This window comes from Gymnoscopelus microlampas, assembly GCF_963454915.1.
Source record: "Gymnoscopelus microlampas genome assembly, chromosome: 1".
Lineage (NCBI taxonomy): Eukaryota > Metazoa > Chordata > Actinopteri > Myctophiformes > Myctophidae > Gymnoscopelus > Gymnoscopelus microlampas.
Genome location: NC_139962.1, coordinates 12502489 through 12528686, shown reverse-complemented (window position 1 = coordinate 12528686; position 26198 = coordinate 12502489). Strand labels below are relative to the sequence as shown.

Below are 26198 nucleotides of genomic sequence, written 5' to 3'. Positions count from 1 at the left end.
TTAGGCTATTCAAAAATAGCAGATCTACAAGCTCATAGCGCGGCACCAAGTGCCGCGCTATGAGCTTGTAGATCTGCTATTTTTGTAAATTTGTGAACATTTGTGCAAATCTTTGAATATATAGCCTATATATTTTTCAAAGCGTTAGGATTTAGAAAACATTTTTTTAATCGAATAACTAGCGAAACGATAACATACTGTATGGTCAGGACATTCACAGCAGTGGGTGCTATGTCTACAGGTGTGATCCTCTGCCATTTTATTGCCGGCACAAGAACAAGAAACAAGGCATCACAAGCTTTTAGACACCTTGCAGACGTGCATTCATGCAAAGGCAGAAGCCTTGTTTTGAGCATCTTTAAAATAAAAACATAGACATAGTGATATGTTACAGTGATTTGAAACTCTTTTATATATTGTTTCCATATCAAAGTGCATTTAGCCCAATAATGCGACCAAATTATGTAGTCCCAGTCTGGCATGTAGCTCACCAAAGCCGGGCAAGTTTTTCCTCCCAAACAGAAACAAATAGGCCTAAACTAAACATGAAAATGATATCAATGAGGGACAGGAGATAATCTTAGAAATGTAAAATAATTGTTATGCATGTGTGGTGTTGTGTGTTGTGTCATCACACCTCACAGCTGTAGTGTGGATTCATAAACATATTAACAGGCTACATTATCACTGACAATGGTCAATAATTCTAGTTTGAAGCCATTCAACTGCCTGTTCTTCTCTGTCAAACACTTGTATGTCATTTGATATTTGTTTGACATTTAATATTTAGCTAGACGCAGATATATGTGATCATGTTAATATCACAGTACCATTCTTGTCTTGTTCATAACTTGAACTTGACTACTGTATACCTTATTAATTTTTTACTCTTATTTCGTATTCTAATTTAATGTAAGAGTGATTTGACAATAAAGTTGGAGTTGAAGTTTGCACTTGTACTGTTCTTTGGGGTTTGCTGGACAGCAATGTACAGCGTTTAAAAAGTCACACCACCAGTAGCAGTACAGAGTGACACAACAAATCATTACTGACCTCAGCATCAGTGCAAATCATTTTGTTAAGTGCTTCACCAAACGCCATACACATACACACACATTTAGTAGAAAGTCACACAAAATTTGTAATCAACATTTAAAATCCCTGTTTTCATTCATGAGTTGTAAATGTGATTCTGGTTATAAAATGTAATTTATTAAACTTCACAGAAAAAAAGGGCAAAAAAGTATGGAGTTTGTTGGCATGAGCAAGACTGCTCCCTCTCTGAAGTTTAGAACAGCAGGAATTGGTGTGTAAGAGATCAAAGAATGAGGTCAGGTTCAAGCACATTGTGCTTGACCTGCACATGTCAATCATTTCCTTATATCATCTTCTTAACCCATTAAGTTTTTTGAAAAAAAAAATCAAAACGTTTTTTTTTTCACGATTTTTCAAAAATAGCAGATCTGCAAGCTCAATAGCGCGGCACTCGGTGCCGCGCTATGAGCTTGTATATCTGCTATTTTTGAATAGCCAAAGAAATCTAAAGTGACACAGATGCGTTCCAGGTCTTAATGGTTTAAAGTGATGCTTGCAAAAACAAGATACAAATTATGTCAAAGACGTCAACTTGGTTACTGCAAATCCCAAATATCAAGACGGTTAAATGTTTTTTTTTCCTTGGAACTAAAACCTCCCTCTCATACGCATATATTTCTCAATAATGAAAGTGTTGGAAAAATAATTGAATGATAATCTGGGAAAAAATAATTTAATTCAAATATAATCTATAACTCTCAAGGTTGTCCTTAGACGAGCCCAAAACGTGTATCCCAATTCATGATCCCCCCCTTTTCAGTATGCTCACAGGATTATTACAGTGTGTCAGGAGCATGAATGTGTCAAGAAATCAGGTAAAACTGTGCTGCCAACTGAGAAAGGAGCACTTTGTGGTTTTCAACATGCACAAGACTTCACTTCAACTGTACAGCAGTGACGTTTAGTTAATAGACTTTCATTTCTTGTGTTCATCATACTGATAGTAGCTGGGCTAATATGGCCATAGCAATCTATGTTTATTTTTCATTCCATACTCGTTTTGAAAACAGGAAACTAATTTATTGTCCACATTTCACTCCAAGCAGTAAGACTTCGACTTGTGCAGTTTTGCGAAGGCCAATGATGAAAACAATGTTTTTGGTATCATGACAATATTAAATATCTTTAAAATTTACCATTTTTTATTCCAAAATATTACAAGGATACTTTCCATCAAATCACATTCTGGTTATTTGGAGAAACATCTGCAACTGCAGATCTTTATTGAATCCCATAAAAATGATATTCTGGTTGGTTGGCAGCTCATTAGGATAGCTCTAGTTACTGGTAAGGACATTTAATAAAATCAACATCAAACCAATGTACTGTTCTAATACTACTGAATAGTAATGAAATGATCAAAACCATGTCCAACCTAATGGACCTGTATGTGTTACTGAGACCGGCTAGCTCATCTGGAATATTTGGATGCCAGATGATATGCTGACGATATAAAGGTAAAATAATAATAAGAATTATTATTATTATAAAGAAAAACATGTGGTTCTTGAGAGTTTTTTTTTGTATATTTTGCTATACAAAAATGCTTCCCTTTAATTATCTGTTGATGAACATCTCCCACTTCTTCATATCTCGACTCTGGGACAGAATACAGCATCAATGCCAGCGACAACACCACAGTCATACTGCCATACTCCTTCATGGCCGAGAAAGATACAGTACACGAAACTCAAATGCTCTATGGCGCATGTGTACACACACACACACACACACACACACACACACACACACACACACACACACACACACACACACACACACACACACACACACACACACACACACACACACACACACACACACACACACACACACACACACACACACGTGCACAACATACTCCATGTTCTGGAGTCAACAGTGCAAAGCTCCCTCAAACTGAACCATCACACAACATAAATAATGAGGATTATTTACTTAAATACAACAACCTTCATATATTTAACAGAGTGACGAGTTGGAAGATGGAGAGATGGTGATTTGACAATCCCCTCGAGGACAACAACAAGCATACTGTTAAGTTGTAATGATGAATTGTGTGGAGTGGTCAGTGGACGATTTCCTCTGACCAACAGAAGCCTCAAGGTTTAGAGACATTGACTTGGGGGACCAGAGGATCACAGGTTTGAATCTCCTCAGGGATTACTGTAGAAGGTGCCCTTAGGCAAGGCACTTAAATCTTCAAATCCTTCAGTCAGGCTGCTCAGTGGCCAACAGTATTAGGACACAAGAGACTGTTGTAGGCATCTCCCAGTATAGCCAACAGAATGTTGGTTGTTCTAGGGCCTAGGCAGCTCCCAGGAGCCAGCAGGAATACCCACCGCTAGATAAAGTTTAAAAAAAGGTGCCGACATAGATTTCTTTTTACAGTAACAACAGACACAGCAGGAGCATTTACATATTGCACTTCGAAGAAACAACAAAAAAATGGGAAGCAGGCTTGTGGCGGTTAAGTTGTTGTGGGACATGATGGGAGTGATTGTGCATCCCATTGGATTTGCTGGAGGCCTAGTATTGGGACGACACGTTTGCACCGAGCAATGAAGGATTCAAAGGAAAACTAAAATTAAGTGGAGTGGATTCGCTGCAGAATGCCCTCCTCCTCCTTCATTTCCCCTGGAAGTTGCTGAGCTCCAGATCATCCTTGCGGCGTTTCTGCTGGGCGAACATCGAGCTGAAGGGATAGAGCTTGGCCTTCGCCGGGTACCGCTGGCCCGCTATGTCCACCTCGTACTCCCCGCGGTTGATAAAATCGGGGGTGATCGGCGTGGGGATCCCGTCGGGGCCCGGCGGCAGCGATATGAAGCCCAAGCACACGTGGCGCTCCAGGGTGTAGCTGTAGGCGCTGCTGGTCGTGTTGCCGGCCAGCTCGCCGTTGCGGTAGATGGGCTCGCCCCACCAGGGCCACAGGTCCAGCTCCGTGTCGTGGTCCTCCAGTACCATCATGGCGAAGCGGCGGAACACCCCGTTCTGGCGCTGCTGCATCAGGGCCTCGCGACCCACGAAGTCTGTGTCCTGATGGAGGAAGATGGAGAGATGTAAGACAGGATGGATGGCAGAACAGAGGTTCACAATCAGCTCATTCACAACTCCTAACTATAGAATCTAATGGTATTCTTTTTCAAGCAGAAGCAATTAAATCCTTTTTAATCACTTGAATCCTATATACTTAGTTGACCGGGGTCCCCAAGGGCTCTACTGTATATTAGGCCCGCTCCCTCAATACGAAAGAGTGATCTTTGAGTACTATTTTTGAAAAACCGTGGCAGGTTTTGAATTAGGCCCGCTCCCTCAATACGAAAGAGTGATTCAAGTCAGGGTTTATTTCTCAATAATGACCACGTCGTTGCATATCATCACTTCCTCATTATATGGCACTCAAGTTATCTTTAGTTCAATCCACACATACTTCTTATCTACCTCAATATAAACTTTGATTATTTATCCACCGTCTATGTATTGTCTAATGTCTTCATGTTCTGCAAAATCCTGGGTTACTGTTATATAATTAAATATACAGTAGGGTACAAGTTGTTTTTCGGCCATAATGGCATCAAAAGAGTGTCTAATTAACTACAAACTAGCTATTACAAACTACAAACAAGAATTGGAGGTTCAAATATGACTTGAACCTCACATACTGCGACATGTAATATTGCCTTAGATCAGTGGTTCTCAAAGTGGGGTCCAGGGACCCTAGAGGTTGCCTGAGGGGGTTCCTCTTGGACCCTTACAGGTCTGTAACACTGAGAGTGTACAAATGGAACCAAATGGACCCAAGGGTCCATTTGGTTCTGTACATCTGTACACGCTCAGAGTTATGGGAGTCTTTGAAATTAAAAAAAAGTTTGAGAACCACTGCCTTAGATATATGACCTATATAACCAGTATCAGAGTTTTGGACAGACCGTGTCAAACTTGACCCTGAACTCTCGTCCACACTCCAGCGGGGTGGTGAAGGCGTCCAGGTCTTGACCCCAAAAGGCGAAGAACCTCTCGATGCGGAGGCTCCGCAGGGCGTAGTAACCAGAGTTACGGATGCCGTACTTCTGTCCCACAGACATCACCTCGTTGTACACGTGTAGGGCGTACTGATGGGAGCGTGCAAAGACAGCGACACAGTGATACGTGTGTACAAGATGTACACGGGACAGACAAACAGAGTCGGAGAGACGGAGAGAGAGACAGGCATAGATAGATGAAGAGACAGACGGGTAGACAGAGATGGAGAGAGAGGGATAGATTGAGAGAAACAGAAAGAAAGAGGAGGAAGACGAAAGAACTAGAGAGAATAATAATAACACGCTCTGGGGACATTAACGCTTTAAGACCGGGAGAAGCATCTGTGTCATTTTATTTTTTGAGCTAAAAAGCATTATTTTACACTTTGGCTATTCAAAAATAGCACATATACAAGCTCATGAGCTTGAAGATCTGCTATTTTTGAGAAATCGTGAACATTTGGGAAAATCTTTAAATATATATTTTTTCAAGCGAACATTTGTAACTCAAATCTTTGCTTCTGGGGGTCCCTGGAACAACATATTTTGAGATGGGGGTCCGTGGCCAAATACATAAAATTTTGGGGTCCTTGACATGAAAAAGTTACTGTTACTACTGACATAGTACTATACGTTTTTTCAAAAAACTGTTAGGATTTAGAAGACATTTTGTAGAATCGGCCTCAGGTCTTAAAGGGTTAAGAAATACTGTACGAGTCGTGTCCAGTGTATGTGAGTGACCCACCTCTATGGGAATGTAGAGCATGAAGCCAGGTTCTCCTGTATGAGTCATACTCATCACTCTGATGCCATTAGCATAGCCCACGCTCATCTCCTTACAGAACATGGAGGGGAAGTGGTCGGGAGTCATGGAGACATAGGACAGCTCGGCCAGCACGTCCATGGCACGGGGACCAATCAGATTTAGTGCTACAGAGTGGAGAGGTTTTTTTTAAGAAGAGTACTGTTTTGTGTTTGTGCTGTACAAGTAGTAATGCTGGTTTATAGGGGTGCGTCGATATATCGTCCCGCGATATATCGCGATACGTTTTCGTGACGATATGTATCGTTTTGGGGGAAGAAAATATTGTTTTGAAAAAAAAAAGATATATATTTTTTCATTATCTTTTTTTTGGCAATAATAAAAAAATATATATATATTAAAAAAAAAAATATATATATATATAAACAGAAGTATTTGTTTGCATTTGCTTTCCCCCCCCCCCCCCATATATTTTCAGAAGCTTTTTTCCCCCTCCATATATTTTCATAATAAAAAAGTGTCATATATCGTATCGTATCGATGTCGTGAGCCCAATATCCTATCGTATCGTTTCATGAAATTAGTGTATCGGCACACCCCTACTGGTTTATGCTCTACTAGTAACACGAGTAACGTTGGTTACGTGCTTTTGTGTGCTTCAGTATAAACAACGTTTTGTGCTAACCGGTATACTTCCAGCTAACGTCCTCTAGGTGGAGCTGTGGGTCGTTGGGCATGTGTCGTTTGATCCAGGACCAACAGTGGACCTGCTGGTCTGTTGGAGAGATGATGAAGAAACTGCCGAAGAAAAAATAAAACAAGACAAGATGAAGGTTCGGAAAAACACAAAAGACCCCTGAAAAAGAAGAACAGAAGAACCATTTGTTTGGGGGGGGGGGGGGGGGTTTCAGACCTGTTCTTGCTGACCCGGACTACGCTGCAGTCATTCTCGTAGCCTCCCCTCTCGTTGAGCATGCCTGTGTGAACGATGTGTCCCACGGGGACATCGAGGTCATTGGAGCAGAGGTGCTGCAACAGTTCCAGTGCCTGGTCTCCTGTGGACTTCGAGACAACAAACGGGGACAGAGAATGAGGACCACAATGCAGGGGCATCAGACTTCACCTAGCTTTCAGACAAAGACAAATCTTCATCCTAGCAGCGGCCAAATTATTTTACATTCCCCATCAGTTGCAAAAAGTAACTACAAAAGTGCCACTCCTTGTAGCCAGGCTGGGTTGCCTGCATACTACGGAGGCCCCTCAACATGCGACTGCAATTTGGGTGTGATTGGATGTTGTGTTTATGATATATGGTGTTTTATGTAAGAAATCAAACCCTGTCATGCACCGAAAATGGCAGATCTACAAGTGCACACACAACACGCGGTGGTACCGACACGGGCGTGCAACTAAGTATAGATCAAGCTTACTGTTGGAAGAACAAGTGTTCACTCACAGTCAGTTCAAACTTAGTGAAGGAGGACATGTCGATGACACACACAGCCTCCTTGCAGCACTTCACCTCTGCCCCCACAATGTCAAACCAGTCGGGCTTGTAGAAAGTCTTACTCTGGTCCAAGGATAGCAGATCTAAAATCACACACGTCGTCCACACACAAACAGTACACACACAAAAAAATGAAGTCCGTGCTTTCGGGACAGCCGGTCTTAAAAGATGCTTTCTGCCATTGTCATACATTCTATCAGGTTTTGAACGTGGTAGACAGGAGAAAGGGAACACGTTAAGGAAAATGGTGACATCCCGGTTACAATCCTGTTTAGGGTATGCCATGTACATGAACTGTTCCTAGTTAAGCTACGTTTGGTGTTTTCAGCACCCTCTGTTACAAATGAGTGACATACATACAGTAAAACAGCGTAAAATTCCACATACAAAAGTGGCTGGTGCATGCATTTCTTGAATCTGATGGTCATTTTATGTAAGATTATGATGCACACAAAATGAGTGAATAAGGCCCAATGTCTATAACCAGGGGTGCATATAACCTTTTTAGTCTAGTTCTCAGGGGAGCACCTGGATATGTTAATTGGTGTGCACCAAATAAAGAAATAAATATTTTTTCCCGCGACACGTCTCGCAGGATGGATTCGAGGCCACACTCACACATGTAGAGCATTCGTCCCCTCCGCCTCCGCCCCATGGGTGTGTATGGGGCGGACGCATGCTTCACCGTGAATGTGTGAGAGTGGCTTCAGGAAGTAAATTCCTGTCCCCGCGGTCTCAGCTGTTGGTACGCGAGCGTGCCTCCCTTCGCCGCGCAGCATGCATTTTGACGCATGCGCACTTGCGCACCAGTTATGTGCACCCCTGTCTAGAACCCTCCTCTTGTAATCTGTGTACCTTTTCCAGCGGGGACAAAGTACTTGGCCCTCTCAAAGCCATGTTTCTCCATCCAGCGAGCCCCTTGTGTGTCCAACCTGTCATACAGGGGACTGGTCCTCAACTGACGACCCGTCTGGAAGTCCCAGCGAGGAACCTTCAGCTCATACAGCAGGGCTGGGCAAAGGCAAGACAGACACAGGAAGAGAAGTAGAGGCAGTCAAAGACACAGACTGCACCACTTTGTAAACATGGTGTATACATACACCATGTATATACAAATAAAGATATAATATCATCTGTATTTGTCTTTATAGATAGAGATAGAAAGATAGATAGAAAACAAATAAATATAAATGTACATGAATAAAGAGAAATGACAGTTTTATTATGAGTATGACTTCCAATATTAAAGCGAACATTTTTAACTATTCTTTGCCTCTGGGGGTCCCTGGAACAACATATTTTCAGATGGGGTTCGGCGGCCAAGTACATATCATTTTGGGGGTCCTTGACATGACAAAGTTTGAGAACCACTGATATAGAAACATGTGTTCTGCACTGTCTTGCAAAATGACAGCAGAAGACAAAGGAAGTGTGCACTCACGCATGACCTCCATGACCCGGTGTCTGAGGAAGGTGCGACTGCTCTGCAGGTTCCCGAAGCGCTTGATGTCCAGGGGCCACACGTTGGCCGTAGGGTAACCATAGGTCATCCACTCTGCCAGGTACCTGGACAAAAATTAACAGTTGTACCAATTTCTGAGTTGAATTAACACTAAGTATTTACGGTGTAAGATGACTGTGATGACTAATACTTTTGTCTTTAAAAAAAGGTTTTCATGGTGAAACTGAAAAGGAAACATCACAGCAAATAATCTAAAACAAAAAGAGACAGAGCTAAAGAAAAGGACTAAAAGGACAAACAAAAAAGTATGGAAATAATTTGGATGGAAGGCTAAAATGAGGTTCTTCAGGACCACTCTGTCAGCCTGTGCTTTTAAAGACAATTCCACCAACAAATGCTGGAGATATGATTGGTGAACATACTGGTACATTCTGGGACTGCCCGAAAATAGAAATTTTGGAAAAACGTAAAAAAAAATAAAAAAAATAATAAAAATAAAAAAATAAAATAAATAAATAAAAATCTTCTAAAGTAATATTCCCATGGACCCATTGTTGATTTTATTGGATAGAACGCATGAACATTTGTTTACTACTTTATTGGTTTTACCACAAATGTTTTTTTTGTCCCTTATTTCAATGTACACAGGTTTGGCTTCCAGTTTTAGTGCCAATTGGTGGATAGTTGGATACTATGGAGGAAATCAGTGGGAAATAAATTACTCTCATATAATGAAAACAAAATATTGTCACAGTGTCGTTTCTGGACTCTTGACTGGAAGCATGCTTGGTCATAACAAGAAAAAATAAGCAAAAGCCAGAGAGAACAAAGAAAGCCATTCATTCTCACTTTCCAGCTCCACCAGCGAAGGCCAGGCCAGAGGAGTTCATCCCAGCCAGGACATAGTAGCCATGGATGCCTGGCGTCTCACCCATCAGACAGCGCATGTCTGGGGTGAAGGACTCGGGACAGTTGACGAGCTGGTGAATCTCTGCCGTCTCCAGACTGGGCATCCTCCTCAGCAAAGCACTCAGCATGGGCTCTGCAGGACACACACAATTGTTTTTTTAATCCATTTTATTAGCCGGGTAGGGTTTGCACATACAGTACATGCTGACTTGTGTGATTACGGTTATTTGCCTCATGACACTCAGGCTACACATCATCCTATTTTCATGGTGATGGCACTAGGGATGCAGCGGTTCAGTTAGCCCATGGTGTGGTTCAAAGCTATTTTGTTGGGGTCACGGTTTCAGTTCAGTTCTACTTCATTCCTTCTGACCGCCAGAGGCAGTGTTTTCAACACCTGGATATTCATTGCGCGCTCGCGCATAGGTCGAATATTAATACCAACAAAGTCACTCGTGACCTGTGTACGCGCACGCCACATATATAGGTGCGGTGCACACAGCGATCATCCTCTTTCATCTTTTCGCCTCCAGAGCGTAGGTCAATTACTTGCAGCTGCGCGTGGAGTCTCGCAACCAACACGGTTGGGGCTACGGACTCTCCGTCCTCCAGAGACTGCGCAGTCTGCTACCATGGAATTACGTTACCCCGTTCTCAGGGGCTGTCGGAAAGGAACGACAGAAGGAAGGAGAAAAACAAAAAAGCATGTAAAACAGCCCTGCACAAGTCACGACGGTGAATGGAGTTAGCTGCTGCCTGCTAGCGTTGGTAGCTAACTACAATGGCTTGGTGGCTAACTGCAATAGCATCGAGTAGCGGTCCAGGCGTGGAGCCATACAGGTAGCTGTACATTGGCGACGGTGAGTGCATGTTTGGGCTGTGTTTACAGAAATAAATAAATAAAATTAGCGTTGAGGGTGTTTCTCGCCCTGCCGCTTTGATATACCGCAAGCATTGGGAGTGTCTCTCGCTCCGCTGCTGCGGGTCGCTGGACAACAATAAAAATAAAAGAATAAGGATTAGCGTTGAGGGTGTTTCTCGCCCTGCCGCTTTGATATACCAGGGCGTTGCACGCCAGCGAGTGTAAACTGTGCTCTAGTTGGGACAAGGGCCACTGTATAGATTGGAGCGTTGCTCTGTGCTTATGCCGCTCTAGATTTCCGCGGATGATGTTAAATAAAGGGTTCAGCCTCTCTACCATTGAGATGCTCTCCGCGTGTGGCTCCCACAGGTTGCATGGGTGCCTTCATGATGCTTGCCTGTGGTATTGGAAGCTTTGTCCCCAGCCGGTACATCAGGCTGCTCTCAGATGACTATCTGCTAGTGCTCTTTGTCCTCACTGCTTCATCTGCAAAAGTGAGTAGGTGGGCTTCATGCCCTGGCCATTGCCAGAGACTGTTAAAGTGAGATTCCGATGGGTCTGGGTTACCATATGGCCGACCCCTCCTTATGTCCTCAGAGGCTTTCTGCCTTTCACGTCAGCTAGCCTATCTATTTGTTAGTTTGCGCCTCAACCAAGGATGGAGCAACTGCGTTCTAGTACCTGCCTATTGTGTCCCGTCCGGGCTCTGTGGTAGGACATAGCTGTGATGGCTGGAGTTTGGTGGTATTTGTCTGTGATGAAGGGCACAGCTGTGCCTTGGCCTAATGGAGACTTTCATTGCTGCGTTCAGGCAAATGTACGTCTTCAGTGGACCTCTAGGTTTCCCCCAAGGCATTTCTTGACCGCGGGTGTTGCCAGAGCCTCCCCTCAGTGATACAGGCTTGGAGCAGGCCAGGAGATGCAGCCGAATGGGCTTCATCTTTCATGGGTTTTTGCCCGCTCCTCTAAATATATATATATATATATATATATATATATATATATATATATATATATATATATATATATATATATATATATATATATATATATATATATATATGTGTATATATATATATTTATATATATATATATATGTGTATATATATATATTTATATATATATATATATATATATATATATATATATATATTGTGTATATATATATATATATATATATATATATATATATATATATATATATATATATATATATATATATATATATATATATATATATAAATATATATATATATATATATATATATGACTATATATATATATATATATAGTCAACCTGGCCGTCTCGCGGCGACGGCTGTGTTGTTGTCTGTTCATTCTATCTGCAAACCGACCTCGGTAAGCGCAGATTCCTCGTGACTATGTTGGTATTAGTCATCCAGGTGTTGAAAACACTCGTGTCCAAACTAGTATCAGAGGGAGCGTCCAAATAGCGTCCAAACCTTGGAATTGAAATCAGGATGTCAATATCGGATGTGCGGAGCCAGCCTTAGCTTTAACACTGGGCCCAATAGACATATTTTCATCAGACAATATTTGTTGTTTCGGGGATGTCGACCTCCTCCTGTGGTTCTACACGGTCTTTGAAGAAGTCTGATACGAAAAAGACCACCAGAATGGCCATAAGAGCACCCTGTAGCAGTCCGATGGCTACGTCGCTTGAGTGATGTTTATAATCAGACACCCTAGACAGTCCTGTGCACACTGACCCAGCGATCATGAAAAACTGAATAGTAGGTCGAAGGAGCCTGGCCCATGGAGTCTGTAGTCTTGCCTGAAGGTACAGAGCCAAGAACAGCATGCCGTACATGGACAAAGAGGCGTGTCCAGAGTAAAAGGATAGCCTGCTCTCATGGACCATTCCGGCATCTCCAGTACAAGTGTAGCGTTCATAGTACTTCCCTGCTGTACAGTCCTTAAGGTTTATGTCCGGTTGGCATACATCCAGGAAATGTGGTCTTAGACGGCCAATAGAATACTTGGCCATGTAAGTCAGAGACTGGCTCATTGCAGCACCAAAGAGGAAAGTACCAACAGCTTTGTAAACACAGGCGACATAGCAGTTGCTGAAAGAGGATTTGATGCGTTTCAGGTAAACTGAAAGGCACTCCCCTAAGATCATACAGCAAATAGGCAGGACTAAGCCCACAATAATAAGCGCTGTGGAGGTGATTGTGCTGTCGCGGTAAGGGTAATTGATGCTCTCATCATCGCAGAAAAAGCCCCTCTGGTAGGGTTCGATCTTACCCAGGCTAAACACAAACAGAGGCAGACCCCCTAGAATCAGACATGCCAGGTTCAGCAGAATGAGGGGGATAACTTGCGCCTCAAACATCATCGTCTGCCGTTGTCTTCTCTTGTCCAGTCTTCTCCTTTCCCTTACAGTATATTCCTTCTGCTCTCTCCCTTAATAATGATAATAATACAAGATGCTGTATATTCCGTCTGCTCTCTCCCTTAACAATGATAATAATACAAGATGCTGTATATTCCTTCTGCTCTCTCCCTTAATATAATGATAATAATACAAGATGCTGTATATTCCTTCTGCTCTCTCCGTTAACAATGATAATAATACAAGATGCTCCTCGGTACGTTGCCAGCCGTCTTATGGGATCTAATCAATATCGTTGCAGTTAAATAGTCTTTCTCACGGAGGCGGGCGCGCAGATATGCCCATATATGCCCATATATGGACTGGACATGCCCATATATGGACTGGACATGCCCATATATGAACTGGACATACCCGACGTCAGCGCAAATCGGCAAATATGCCCATATATGGACTGGGCAAGTGGACATATTTGTCTCGCTCATCTTTCCCAGGCTCCCCCCCCCCCCATTGTTTAATATCAATGAATAATGCAAATGCAGCTTTAACACTGGACCCAATAGGCATATTTGCATTCAGACAAAATGACAAAACTCATCCATTAAGTAGATAGCAGTGCAATGAACTTAAAATGTCACAGTCTCGATCAGTAATTCATGTGGAGGTGGCTGGCTAACTCCAGTAAAGGAAAAGGACAAAGAAGGTTTTCCTTCCCCTAAGAGTGGTTCAACCCTTTAGTGGGCACATGATGCAATAGGCTCTATGCACAGCAGCCATATTGGAAAGAAATTGGGCCTCTTCTTACTTCCTTCACAGGTGTTACCAATTGATACTAATGAAGGCTCTGTTCCATTCTGGTCAGGGTGCTGATATCGTGCATGTTGGCTCACTAGAAACACTCCATTTTGGTTCAACAATGGCACCTCATGATGGGTGTGTAACGGGTCCATTTGGTTCCATTTGTACACTCTCAGAGTTATGGAGGTCCTTGAAAATAACAACCACTATGCCACACAAAATGGAACAGAGCCTTAATTAGTATTATATAATATTGGTAACACCTGTGAAGGAAGTAAGGAAGGGGCCCAATTCATTCCCAATATGGCTGCTGTGCATAGAGCCATCAGACTGGCCCCGCAGGTACAGGCTACTGGATTCCTGTCCATCCAAAACCTTTAACCCCTGCATACTTGTCAGTCGCCTCAGGACAGGTGAGGACTTGAAGGGTTGATCAGGCACTTACAGTACATGTATGGACCACTTCACCTCCTGATGAAGACTTGGTAACGTCTGTGCCTATGCACCCATTTAAATCCTATTTGTAAAAAAGGTTAACATATTCTTTTTCAAGTTTTTTTTTTTTTTTACAGACATTCATCCTCTAGCTCAGTGGCTTTCAACCAGTGGTCCGGGGACCACCAGTGGTCCTTGAGGGAGTAACCAGGGGGTCCCCAGCGAAATTAGTTAAAAAAAAGTCACAATCATTTTTAACCACTTAGCTTTGGCTATTCAAAAATAGCAGATCTACAAGCTCATATGAGCTTGTAGATCTGCTATTTTTGAAAAACCTTGAAAAAGTGTGCATATCTTTGAATATTTTTTTTTTTTAAGCGAAAATTAACTGGTATCTTTGCTTCTGGGGGTCCCTGACACAAAGCATTTTCAAATGGGGTCCGCGGCCAAATGTATATCAATTGAGGGGTCCTTGGCATGAAAAAGGTTGAAAACCACTGCTCTAGCTAATGTGGATTTTAAAGCAAGAACATGAAGCACATTTACATCACATACTCCATAGCCAATGCTCTGTGTCCATTCAAAATATATGAAAATATATGACAGAGGCTTAGTTTCCATTTGTGGGGGTCTCCTGAAGGGTTGTATCGGGGTTGTCGACCGCCATCTGTGGTTCCACACGTTTTTTGAAAAAGTCCGACACAAAAAAGACCACCATAAGGGCCATGAGAGCACCCTGCAGCAGTCCGATCACCACGTCGCTCGAGTGATGTTTATAATCAGACACCCTGGACAGTCCCGTGTAAACCGACGCGGCGATCAGGAAAAGCTGAACAGCGGGTCGAAGGAGCCTGGCCCACGCACACCGCAGTCTCGCCTGAAGGTACAGAGCCAAGAACAGCATGCAGTACATGGAGAAAGAGGAGTGTCCCGAGTAAAAGGACAGCCTGCCCTCTTTGACCATTCTGGCGTTTCCGGAACAAGTGTAGTCTTCGACGTACCTCCCTGCCGTGCAGTCGATGAGGTTCCAGTCCGGTTTGCATACGTCCAGGAAATGCGGTCTGAGACGGCCAGTGGAATACTTGGCTATGTCGGTCAGAGACTGGGTCGTTGCGGCGCCGAAGAGGAAAGCACCAACGGCTTTGTAAACACAGGCGACATAGCAGTTGCTGAAAGAGGACTCGGAGTTGATGCGTTTCAGGTACACCGAAAGGCACTCCCCAAAGACCATACAGGCAATAGGCAGGGTGAAGGACATTGTGTAAAGCACCGAGGAGGTGATCGTGCTGTCGTGGAAAGGGTACTTGATGCTGTCATCGTTACAGAAAAAGCCCCTCTGGTAGGGGTGGATCTTACCCAGGTTGAACACTGCCAGAGGCAGAACCCCTAGAATTAGACATGCCAGGTCCAACAGAATAAAGGGGATGCCTTTCGCCTCAAACATGTTTTTGCTCTCTTGTCCGCTCCTTTATATTCGTTCTCCTCTCCTATAATAATAATCCAAGATTCTCCTTCCTTAGGACGTTGCCTGTCATCGTATGTGTCAAAGACTGATAGGATCAAAATTATATATAATTGTAAGAGATGGTCCTTTTAGACATTAAGAGAATAAAGCAGATGGAAGAAAAATCTTCACCGTTGCAGTTTGGCACACAATTGCAGAGCGGACGACTTGACTGGAGATCTAACGACGAGCGTCAGAGAGAAATAGGATTTCTCACATGCAGATATATATGTACTGGACATGCCCATGTCAGCACAAATCGACAAACATGCCTATATATGGACTGAACATGCTCATCTGCGCACATCAGCAAATATGCCAATACATGGACTGGACATGCCCGATGTCAGCACGTGGGATGGGGTGGAGAGGGATGGAGGGAGAAGGGGGGATGAAGAGAGAGAGACTATTTCACCCACGTAATAACCCAGCCAGCCAATTCTGGGTAGTGGGTACCGAAACCCGAACGTGCTGATCTTCAGTACAATAACCCTGGCAATTGCTGGGGAAGCTCATAAAGTGGTGTGAATCGACCATCATGACTCCTGGTACTTTTGGACCCTACTCAGGTAATCACCAGTTCTCCTACATGGCTTTAACATACATTATATTACACTTAATATTAAAGGTAGGCTAAGTGATATTTTTGGGTAAAAACTCAAATGTTAAATGAATATTACTATATTCTGATAGCAATCATTGCTATAGAGTGTTTGTTCAGTCAGTGTTCAGTCTCCCTGTCTCTCCAGCAGAATAAACAGAAAATAGTAATACATTTTCAGGTAGGTGACAACATTTCAGCCGATCAGGAGAAAGTACCCATTTTTAAAAGGCCTAGCTGAAATAACGGGTAAACATGGACTTCTCATGGTTGTGGTATCAATTAATTCCTTTTAACAGGTCGTTCATGAAAGTCCTTGCGGTCTTGTTTCCAATGAGAACCTGTGAGCAATTAGGGGTTAAGAGTCTTGCTCAGGGACAAATTTCATTTCATCGACACATATGCTGACCTGGCCTGGAATCGAACCTGGGGCAACCAGGGCCTCTGGCTCCCTAGGCGGGTTCACTAACCATTCAGCTATGGCCGCCCCTATTCAACGTCAGGTCGTAAATGACCGGGTTGTCAGACACAACCAAGAGGATCAAATGTGACATTGATGAGCGTTTCTCCTCTTCAAAAGTATTTAAACTATTTTCGTTTGAAAAATGCTCCACCAAAAATACGGTACAGAGCACTGAGCGGGAAGAGGAGCGCTCCAGCGGGTCTTTACAATAGCAATGTATGGCAGAAAGGCACTTGCAGCTCAAAATATTTTTTTCTGTGGACACAGCCCCTAATGCCGTGTTTCATGGCCCCGGCCCATACCAAAGTGGTCCCAGTCTTCCTGCTGGTTCTGGACATCCTGCTGGTTGCGTCCCTCTGTGAAAATGGGTTTGGGGTTCTTCTCAAAGCCCCCAGACAGCAGGCCACCTTGCCACGGCCTGGCGTAGATCCTACCATCCATATCCATCACAGCTGTTGAGAGAAAATGATAGGAAAGATCAGATGAAATCTTTGAAAATCAAGTTGCCATCCGTCTTCCCGTTTCATGGCTGAAATGATTTTGAGGTGCTTTTTGTTGTGCGAGACCTGGCGTGTTGAGCGGCAGGGGTGTCTGGAGTGGTTTGGTGAGCAGGTAGAAATGTTCGCAGCCGTGCAGAGGAACCGAGACCTTCACCTCGCTGGCCTGGCCCAGTTCATAAGCCCACTGTAAAGTGCACACACACACACACACACACACACACAAATACACACACGTTAGAGGATCACTGGATCAGAAACTAGAAATAAATATAGAAGCAGAAAAAGAAGAATAGAGAGATGGTGAAGGAGTGAGAAATAGAAACAGAAATGAGGAGGAGCGAGAGAGAGAGAAAGCATGAATGAAAACATTTTCTCTTCAATACACTATAGTTGTATAGTCACGTACTATACCCCGTACTATACTATGCCTCAAATGAAAGGCCTAAGTAGAAATGGCACCCTTTTCACATTGGCCTATTATAGCGCCACCAGGAGGCCACAATAACCTACCTGACCTGGCGGAGACTTGTGCTCCGAGGAGCACTTTTTCTAGTTTATTTTAAAACACAACTAAAGACCTTTCTAAAGACCTACTTCTTTTGTTTCATGCGTCCTAATGTCATTGTATAATTGTGTTTCCTTTTCTTGATGTTCTGTGTAATGCGCATTGAAATGCCTTGTTGAAATGTGCTATAAATAAAACTATTTTTTAAAACTTTTTAATTTATTCTCGAAAAGAGCATTGAGGTTTACCCTCATTTGCAATGCTGTTGAGATTACACACACACAACAAAATGAATATTTGTTCACCTGTCCGGCACAGTTGACAAAGTATTCACACTCAATGGCTCCTCTGTCTGTCTCCACTGCTGTGACATGTCCCCTGTCCACCAAGACCTGTTGGACACTGGTTCTCTCCAAGATCTGGACGCCTAGAGCCAGAATGGGAGGAAGTTCATAAGCACAGCTCCTTACACTTAAAATGTGTTTTTGAATGACTCGACCAACTCTTGCCGTAGCAAACTGAATATGAATATATTTATATTCAAATAATAAATAAATATTCTATAAAGTGACTATAATTCGAATTACTTCTAAGCAATTAAGTCATGTTCTTCAATATGACAAAATAACACTTTTTTATTAAAATGCAATATTTTCAACAGTGTAAAAGAAAATAATTTGCCAAAATAATTTAGTCTCTTTTGCTTTGACTTTAGCCTGTGAAATTAGCAAGTCTGTTTTGAATGTAATCAGAAATATTAGAAAACAAGGACGAGAATACATTGTTGAATTGTGTCATTAAAGAAAAGTAGTGGGAACATGAGACAAATGGAATGTTGATTGATTTTATTTTTGGGTCATAGTACTACTTTTAGCACCGCATCCCCCAGCAATAAGTTCGATTGTACTTACATTTAAAATGTAAGTGTGATTGTGACTCTGAATCCAGCTGTATTCTAATTTAATTCCGATTCATATTCTAGTGGTAATACCAACCTTGTTTAGCAGCAGCGACAGCCAAGGCGTGGTTGATGTCAGGTGGGGAAACCACTGCGTCTCCAGGGAGGTGCAGTGCACCCACCAGGTCATGGATGTTAACCAGAGGGTGGAGTTTAGCCACCTCTTTAGGCTTAATGACGCTACAGCTGATTCCCATTACCCTGCAGAAAGAACCAGATGGAGAGAAAGAGAGAGAGAGACAGAGATAAAGAGAGTGAGAGAGAGGGAGTGTTATAGAGAGAAAGACGGGGAAAAAACAGAAATCCAGTCCACAGGCAGGCAGCATGGAAAAAGTGACTCATATCAACCAGCACCACCAGTACAACATGTACTGTATAGAGACGAGAGTGACATGTACTGTATGTACAGCAACACAGTGACAAATACATGTATTCAAAGACTTAAAAGCAACAGCACTTTACTTCCATGACTGGACATTGGTATTACCTTTCAGTGTTTAGCTATCTAACAATCAGGGTTGCCAGATCTGCGTATTATAATTTCCCCGCAAGATTTTATTTGAAAATAGCCGATCTACAAGCTCACAACGCTTCGCATCGCGACGCGTTGTGAGCTTGTAGATCTGCTATTTTCAAATAGCTGATGTAAATGTTAAAGTGCTCATGTGGCCCATAGTCGCTTCTTTCGGGCTGGTTTTCCTAGACCTGGTTGCTCGTTTCTCTCACAGAATCTGGCAACACTGCTGGCGATACCGTAGAGAGAGTGATGAGACACAATAAAGGAGAAAGTACTCCTGGGCTCTCCATCTCTCTGTTGCTATTGCATTTTCAGTAACATGGCTATATCTCAGCCCAACAGCTGTTCATTGTCAAAAGAAATAATGAATAACCACATTGTGGGTTAATATGAATATTTTGTCAGAAACACAAAATCAACTACATGTAGTGAAACTACTAGATGAGAAAGCGTACTTGAGTCTGGATGCCAGCCTCTTCAGAGACAGGAAACGGTCCTGATTCTGAGCCAAACACAAGGAGCCTGTCCTCACATAACCTGAAATACACAGACATTCACACATATGTACACACACAAGCGCACACGCACACAGAGACACACACACACACACACACACACACACACACACACACACACACACACACACACACACACACACACACACACACACACACACACACACACACACACACACACACACACACACACACACACAGTGTAATAGGAGTCTAAAGTTATGACTCCTCACATTTGACACCAAGTAACGTGAATGCTATGTACAGTACCTAGCTTATTTGGTACAGGGCCTGAAATTCATGATACTTCTAGACACCCTCTGCTTCAACCACGTGGCAACTTCAGGGATGTTCATGTCCATTCGTGAGTGGACGCTCGTGCCAACAGACCAGCGTGTACACCCGCAGCTGTCACTTAGTTTCAGCCTGCTCTCATTCTCTGTTATACCTAAGTACGTACAGTATAAGTAACTACAGTGTCTCACTTTACTAATGTCGTTTGTTATGAAGATTATACCTACTTTATGATTGGTAAATAGCCTGTAGTCACTGACTACAGGCTACTTTTGTTTTGGGAGTGTTTCAATTAATGACGATTTGAATATTAGCAGACAGAAATGTAGAATAACCTATTGTCCCTGCCATCTTCTTACAATAAATGCACGTAATCTCTGTATGTACGTACGTACTGTATGTACGTCTGTAATTCACGCAATGCATCGTAATGCAACTTTAATGCATCGTTCCCAACAGGCACCTGTCTAGTTGCGAACGCGGAAGGAGGCGCCTCCGCCCAAGTGGAGCCTACTATGTAACTCGGCTCGGCTTGTGACTCTGTCTGTGTGTGTGCAGTATGTGTGCAGCCGCGCCCCCATGTGACTCACGCTCTCATTGGCTCGCACAGTTTTCCCTCAAGAAATAGTAATCTCAATGGAAAACCTGCAATGGTGCTGTGCTGTTAGTATTTGATGTTGTATTCCTTTGCAATAGCCACTTGTTGCATGCATACTGTATGAAAGACACAAGTTTACAGCTGAACTCACAGAAGAAATGGTGATCATTCCAATTATTGTTGAATGTCTGACCTTCTAAGTCAACTACGGCCCCTTCGTGGGCCAGATTTGGCTAGCGGGCCGCCACAATGACACCCCTGTCCTACACACTACTCCTTGGGAAGTCAGAATACACAAGGGACAAAGATGCAAAGTTCATAATGATAATATGAAAAAGAATTTGCAATTCACAGAAACAGAGCACAAGGCAGACAAACAAATAAGCATAGCCAGCATGCTTATAAGCCAGGTTCAAATAACTCGAAAACCATGCTCAACCTGCGACCTTATGGCGTAGTGTTCCTTGGATTATGGGTTTGAATCAAGGGGCAAGTCTTAGATATTTACGATGAGGCCGACACGGAAGCAAATGGGTTTTTTGACCGACTTTATACTAGATTTTCTTACTGTAATAAAAATTGTCATAAATTCTATATGCTTCCAGTCGCTAGTTTAAAGTCTCCTTTCAATCATCAGGATATGCGTTTTGCTAAATTATGGTCCTATTTATTTTAAAATTGACGATAAAGTAGGCTATTCTCTAGGAGGGGCGGGATGATTTGATTGACAAGCTACACAACCAATAGCATTCATTCCCCGCCCCCGCTCTTGATTGACAAGCTACCCAACCAATAATGGTCTGGTCTAGTTCTGCAGGATATGACGCGATATGACGCGATATTGAAATATGGCGGACCTACAGTCTTGGAACAATCGGCTTCATTTTCGGTCTGTAGAAAGCAGCGGAGTGGCTTTGTCCATCTCATTTATACAGTCTATGGTTTGAATCCCAAGGCGGGTATGTTTTGTTATCGAAAGCATTTTCCAACAGATGTTAGAGTCAGGTTAAGGTTAGGTATTATTTCCATTAGGGTTAAGGTATGGTAAAACAATTTAATTATGCACAATACCCACAATTCTGTGCTGAAATTCAGGCCCTGCACAATTCATGTTGTACTGTGTGTATTGAACTGAACTGAACTGAACTGAATCAACCTAAAAGCGAATCAAACTGCTTTGAATTCAGACCGAGATAATTGAGTTATAAAGTGAATTAGACTGAAACTGTGAAAACTGAAGTGAACAGAACGTACCTGTCTTGACTCCCGTCTCTTCCTCCAGCTGTTGGTATAGGGTGTTGGAGTAGTCAGCCATGCGACACTCAATGGAGATGGGCTTGGCCACGCTGACCATGCCAGCACACAGACGCGTGGTTCCTGCTCCGAGTCTGACCACCAAATACAAAGCAGTACTTTAATACAAGAGACAATGAATCTCAACCAAAGAAAATAGAGAATAGGGCTGGGCTAATAGGTATTCTCCAAAGACAGATGTGCAGTGCAGTATGTCGAAAGCGTTCTTTCATTGAAACTTAGAGCATTGTGCCAATTAAAAATGACATTGACAGACGATTACTGATGCATCTGCCTATGTAAAGGAGATCTTTGGGCTGTTTACCAGTAACCAGTCCTTTTAACCACTTGAACCCAGCATGTCTATTCTGGGGGGAACATTTGCCAAAATAGCAGATCTACAAGCTCACAACATGTCGCAACGGAACATGTTGTAGATCTTGCTATTTTTGCAAAGAGATTTGGTCCAAGTGCAGTTGTAAATCAGGTCCGTTTCACTAAGAACAGAGGGTTTGGTTACATTTATTTTTGTTTAAAAAATATAAACAGAATAGAATCTACAATGTTGTTGTTTGAAGTGGTGACTGAGGTTTAATACAACCCATGTTTCACAAACCAAGCTCACACTGTCTCTCTTGTATTTGGAGCGAGCTCCGCCTAAGTTCAACTTAATAGATGGCTGTAGCTACCTAGGAGACTCGGCAGGGTGGCAACATAAAGTATTAAGGAAAGTAGAAAAAAAACACCTATTTTGGTAAGGTGCTATGAACTGGAACAGTAATACATTCATCTCTGATTAAGTTATTTTATTTAGAGACTGATTTTCACAAGCAATAAACTACCCCCAGCCCTCCCCCCTTGGTTGACTCATAGGATGTTTTTGTCTATGCATGTTCCCGGGATGCATAGACCACATAATCAAAACATTCTGGTTCGATGTGGGCTGGAGACCTGTTTTGCATGTTGTTCCTCCGTTCTACCCTCAGCTTTGTCACTAAATAAAGCAAAAGAGCAGCCTGCAAAATAATCATATACAAGAAATCCTATTGGAGAACTCATTTGCCCAGCACCAATAATTCCCACTAATGTTTATCACAGATCGACCACTCACCTGCCCTGCTCGAGCAGCACTATCTCCGTCCAACCTAGCTTGGCCAGGTGGTAGGCCACAGACGTCCCCACGATGCCCCCACCACAGATCACCACGCGGGCCTGGCTGGGCAGGGGCAGAGGCTGGGAGTCCCTGGTGGCGGAGCTGTTGACCAGGCATCGACGGGAGGAGCTCCAGAGGGACGAGCGCCCTCTGCAGCAGCTCACGTTGGACGACAGCAGCAGCTGGGGGAGCAGGGCAGGGGACAAGGCCCCAGTGCCCCGCACACAGCTGTGCATAGCTGTGCCTCCTGGAACAGAGTATTCATCTTAGTCATCTTTTTTTTGCTGAGTTGACATTATGTTTGCATATCATTCTGAGGCACTCGTTGCTCACAAAAAAAAAGCAGTGCAGGAAACAAACATTTCATGTCCACTGGCCACTGAACGGCTAATGGACTGAAAAACAGTGGTGGAAAGTAACTAAGTACATTTACTTAAGTGCTGTACTTAAGTACAGTTTTGAGGTATTTGTACTTTACTTGAGTTTTTCCAATTTCCAATACCTTTACTTCTACTCCACTACATCTCAGAGGAAAATATTGTACTTTTACTCCACTACAATTATTTTAGTTACTAGTTACTTTTCATATACAAATGATGATATTATAAAACATACATTAACCACTTTAGCCCTATCTTATACCTAGGCTATTTGAAAATAGCCGATCTACAAGCTCACAACGCGTCGCATCGCGACGCGTTGTGAGCTTGTAGATCTGCTATTTTCAAACATTTTAGTACTTTTACTTTTGGTACTTTAAGTACATTTTGATACCAATACTTTTGTAAATTTTGAATTCCGGACTTTTACTTGTAACGGAGTATTTCTATATTGCAGTATTGATATTTACTTAAGTAAAACATCCGAGTACTTTTCCACCACTGATGTCCACTGGCATGAATGGCTAATGGACTAAAAAAATTCAGAATCTAATTAGGGTTGGGATCCGGAACCAGAGGGACCGGATCCAACATTGAGGAACCGGAAGCGGTTCCGTCACATTTGGAACCGTTTCCGCAACCAGTTTTATCACACCGTCAGAGCCGGTATGTGGACTTCACGTCTGATATACAACTACAATACCAGTGGTTCTCAACTTCTCAATAGTTTTCATTTCAAGGACCACCATAACTCTCAGAGTTACAGACCTGTAAGGGAACATTTTGAACCCCCCCATAGGAATCGTTTAAGGGAACCGTTAAGGAATCGGACCGCCAAGAGGGAATCGTTAAGGATCGTAAAAATCGTAAAGGATCCCATCCCTAAATCTAATAGCATTTGGCTGGTGGCTAGTGTTAATTTCCCAGCCGGCAGCACAGAGTACATTAGGTTTAACACTGCATATAAAAGTGAGACATTGACAGAGACAAAACAGAGGGGTCGTGTTCGTCTACAGCTCAACCCTTGAGCTGTAGAGAACACGAGCCCTCTGAACCTCAAGGTGAGAGTTGGCTATATATCCTCTGCTGTACAAGAGAGCTGCACCTTTAATAATAAACGTTGAAATTGCTTTGAAATTAAAGTTGAGTATCAATTAAAAGTAAGTCGGGCACAATGTCATGGCAAGATGATTCTGAGCCACCCCTGTCCTTTCCATACTTTATTTTCTGAACCTTACACTACCGGTATGTAGAAAAGAAAATCTAAAATACATTTTCTGGAATCTATGTCAAACTCAAAATACCCCACAAAAGAATTCCAACACACATTTTAGTCAGGTCAGTGCTGCTGACTGACACCTTATATTATCATTATTATATAATTATTAAGTTATTATTATTAGACTAGGCAAGAAGAGATCAAAACAAGAACAAAAGATGCCAAATAAAGGAATAGAGAAATGAAACTAGTGACTTGTGGCTCCACACTATGAGATTACAGTAGAAAGAGCCCTGAAGGTGACTTCATGTTCATGTGTGTTGTTTACAGAATGACCACGACCAATCTAAGGCGCTGCTACAATGTAACATCGAAATTGGTGACCAAGTGATAACAGAGGTGGATTAGGCTCAACGTTTTATTGCACTCATGATATTAATAACCTTTCTATAGGGAACGATAATGAACTGGCCTTCGTTGTCTGGCACGATTTCTAGCCCTGAAACATGACTGCCATATCATGACAGTCATGGATGACTTTGCACTGTCTCCCTTTTTGGCCCGTACATCTACACAAACGTTCAGATGTGAAATATAAAGTGCTTACCCCATGGCCACGGATGTTACAATACTGTACGGGCCCGCAGAAGTACCCGTATCTTCAGTATTGTTCAATAAAAGCATTTTAATCCGATCGGTGGCCATTTTCTTTGCATTTATAAATGCTTTTTATTGAACAATACGGAAGATACATGCACTTCGGAGGGCCCGTACATAATTTTAACATCCATGGCCATGGGGTAAGCCCTTTATATAATTATATTTGTAATGAAGAACGTGCAAACACCAGGTTGAAGTTCATCCATGACTGTCATGATATGACAGTCATGTTTCAGGGCTAGATATCAACATGATATTATATAATCCCAAGTAAACATGGTACCGTACAGTTATATGAGTATCGCTTCAAATGAATAATGACAAAATAATATATATATTTTTGTTTTAACATGAATGAAGATCACTGCATTTTCAGAGTTATTTGTGACATGAATACACACCAACACAGGGAACTATATTAGTCACAGTGCTAAGCGTTAATGGTTAGCTAGCTAGCGGGTATTTAATTTTACTGACAACAATGTCAATAGTTAACAATGTCTATTTCCAGCTAAACTGGTCTGTGCATAAATGAATGGCCGTTTAGTTGCATAATGTAAAGTTGTCTGACAGACATCACCTCCAACTTGCTTTATAATAACAGTTAGCATTAGCCAAGACACCGCTAATGTTAGTGCTCTTCACGTTAGTTGACATTGACACTGCATGCAGACCTTTGTTCAGTCTGTGTAACACCACACAACTCACCTAGAACGTTCCACACAGATGATAGTATTATTATGTGAGGTTATTATGATAATAACAATGTTGAGTCCAATGACAGATAAGGATCAACTGCTGTCTCTGTTTACACCACGGTCACTTCCGC

The 26198-nt window shown here is 42.5% G+C and overlaps 3 protein-coding genes across 3 annotated transcripts; all 3 read right to left on the bottom strand.

Moving 5' to 3' along the window:
* Positions 1-3016: 3016 nt before the first annotated feature.
* On the bottom strand, positions 3017-26198 carry pdpr (pyruvate dehydrogenase phosphatase regulatory subunit). Its single transcript, XM_084062826.1, has 17 exons — positions 26078-26198; positions 23069-23357; positions 21919-22052; positions 19713-19794; positions 18778-18941; positions 18088-18209; positions 17344-17461; positions 17080-17229; positions 9699-9891; positions 8829-8953; positions 8243-8398; positions 7337-7470; positions 6794-6942; positions 6566-6678; positions 5863-6047; positions 5025-5207; positions 3017-4131 (listed from the first exon to the last, which is right to left on the bottom strand). The coding sequence occupies exons 2-17, from the start codon at positions 23344-23346 to the stop codon at positions 3724-3726; spliced, it is 2694 nt and encodes an 897-aa protein (XP_083918952.1). The 5' UTR covers positions 23347-23357; positions 26078-26198; the 3' UTR covers positions 3017-3723.
* Positions 12167-12976, bottom strand: LOC311042322 (phospholipid phosphatase 1-like; the record flags this gene model as incomplete). The annotated part of the gene is made up of 1 exon (XM_084052995.1): positions 12167-12976. The coding sequence occupies one exon, from the start codon at positions 12974-12976 to the stop codon at positions 12167-12169; it is 810 nt and encodes a 269-aa protein (XP_083909121.1).
* LOC311047951 (phospholipid phosphatase 1-like) lies at positions 14820-15653 on the bottom strand (the record flags this gene model as incomplete). Its single annotated transcript, XM_084060901.1, has 1 exon — positions 14820-15653. The coding sequence occupies one exon, from the start codon at positions 15651-15653 to the stop codon at positions 14820-14822; it is 834 nt and encodes a 277-aa protein (XP_083917027.1).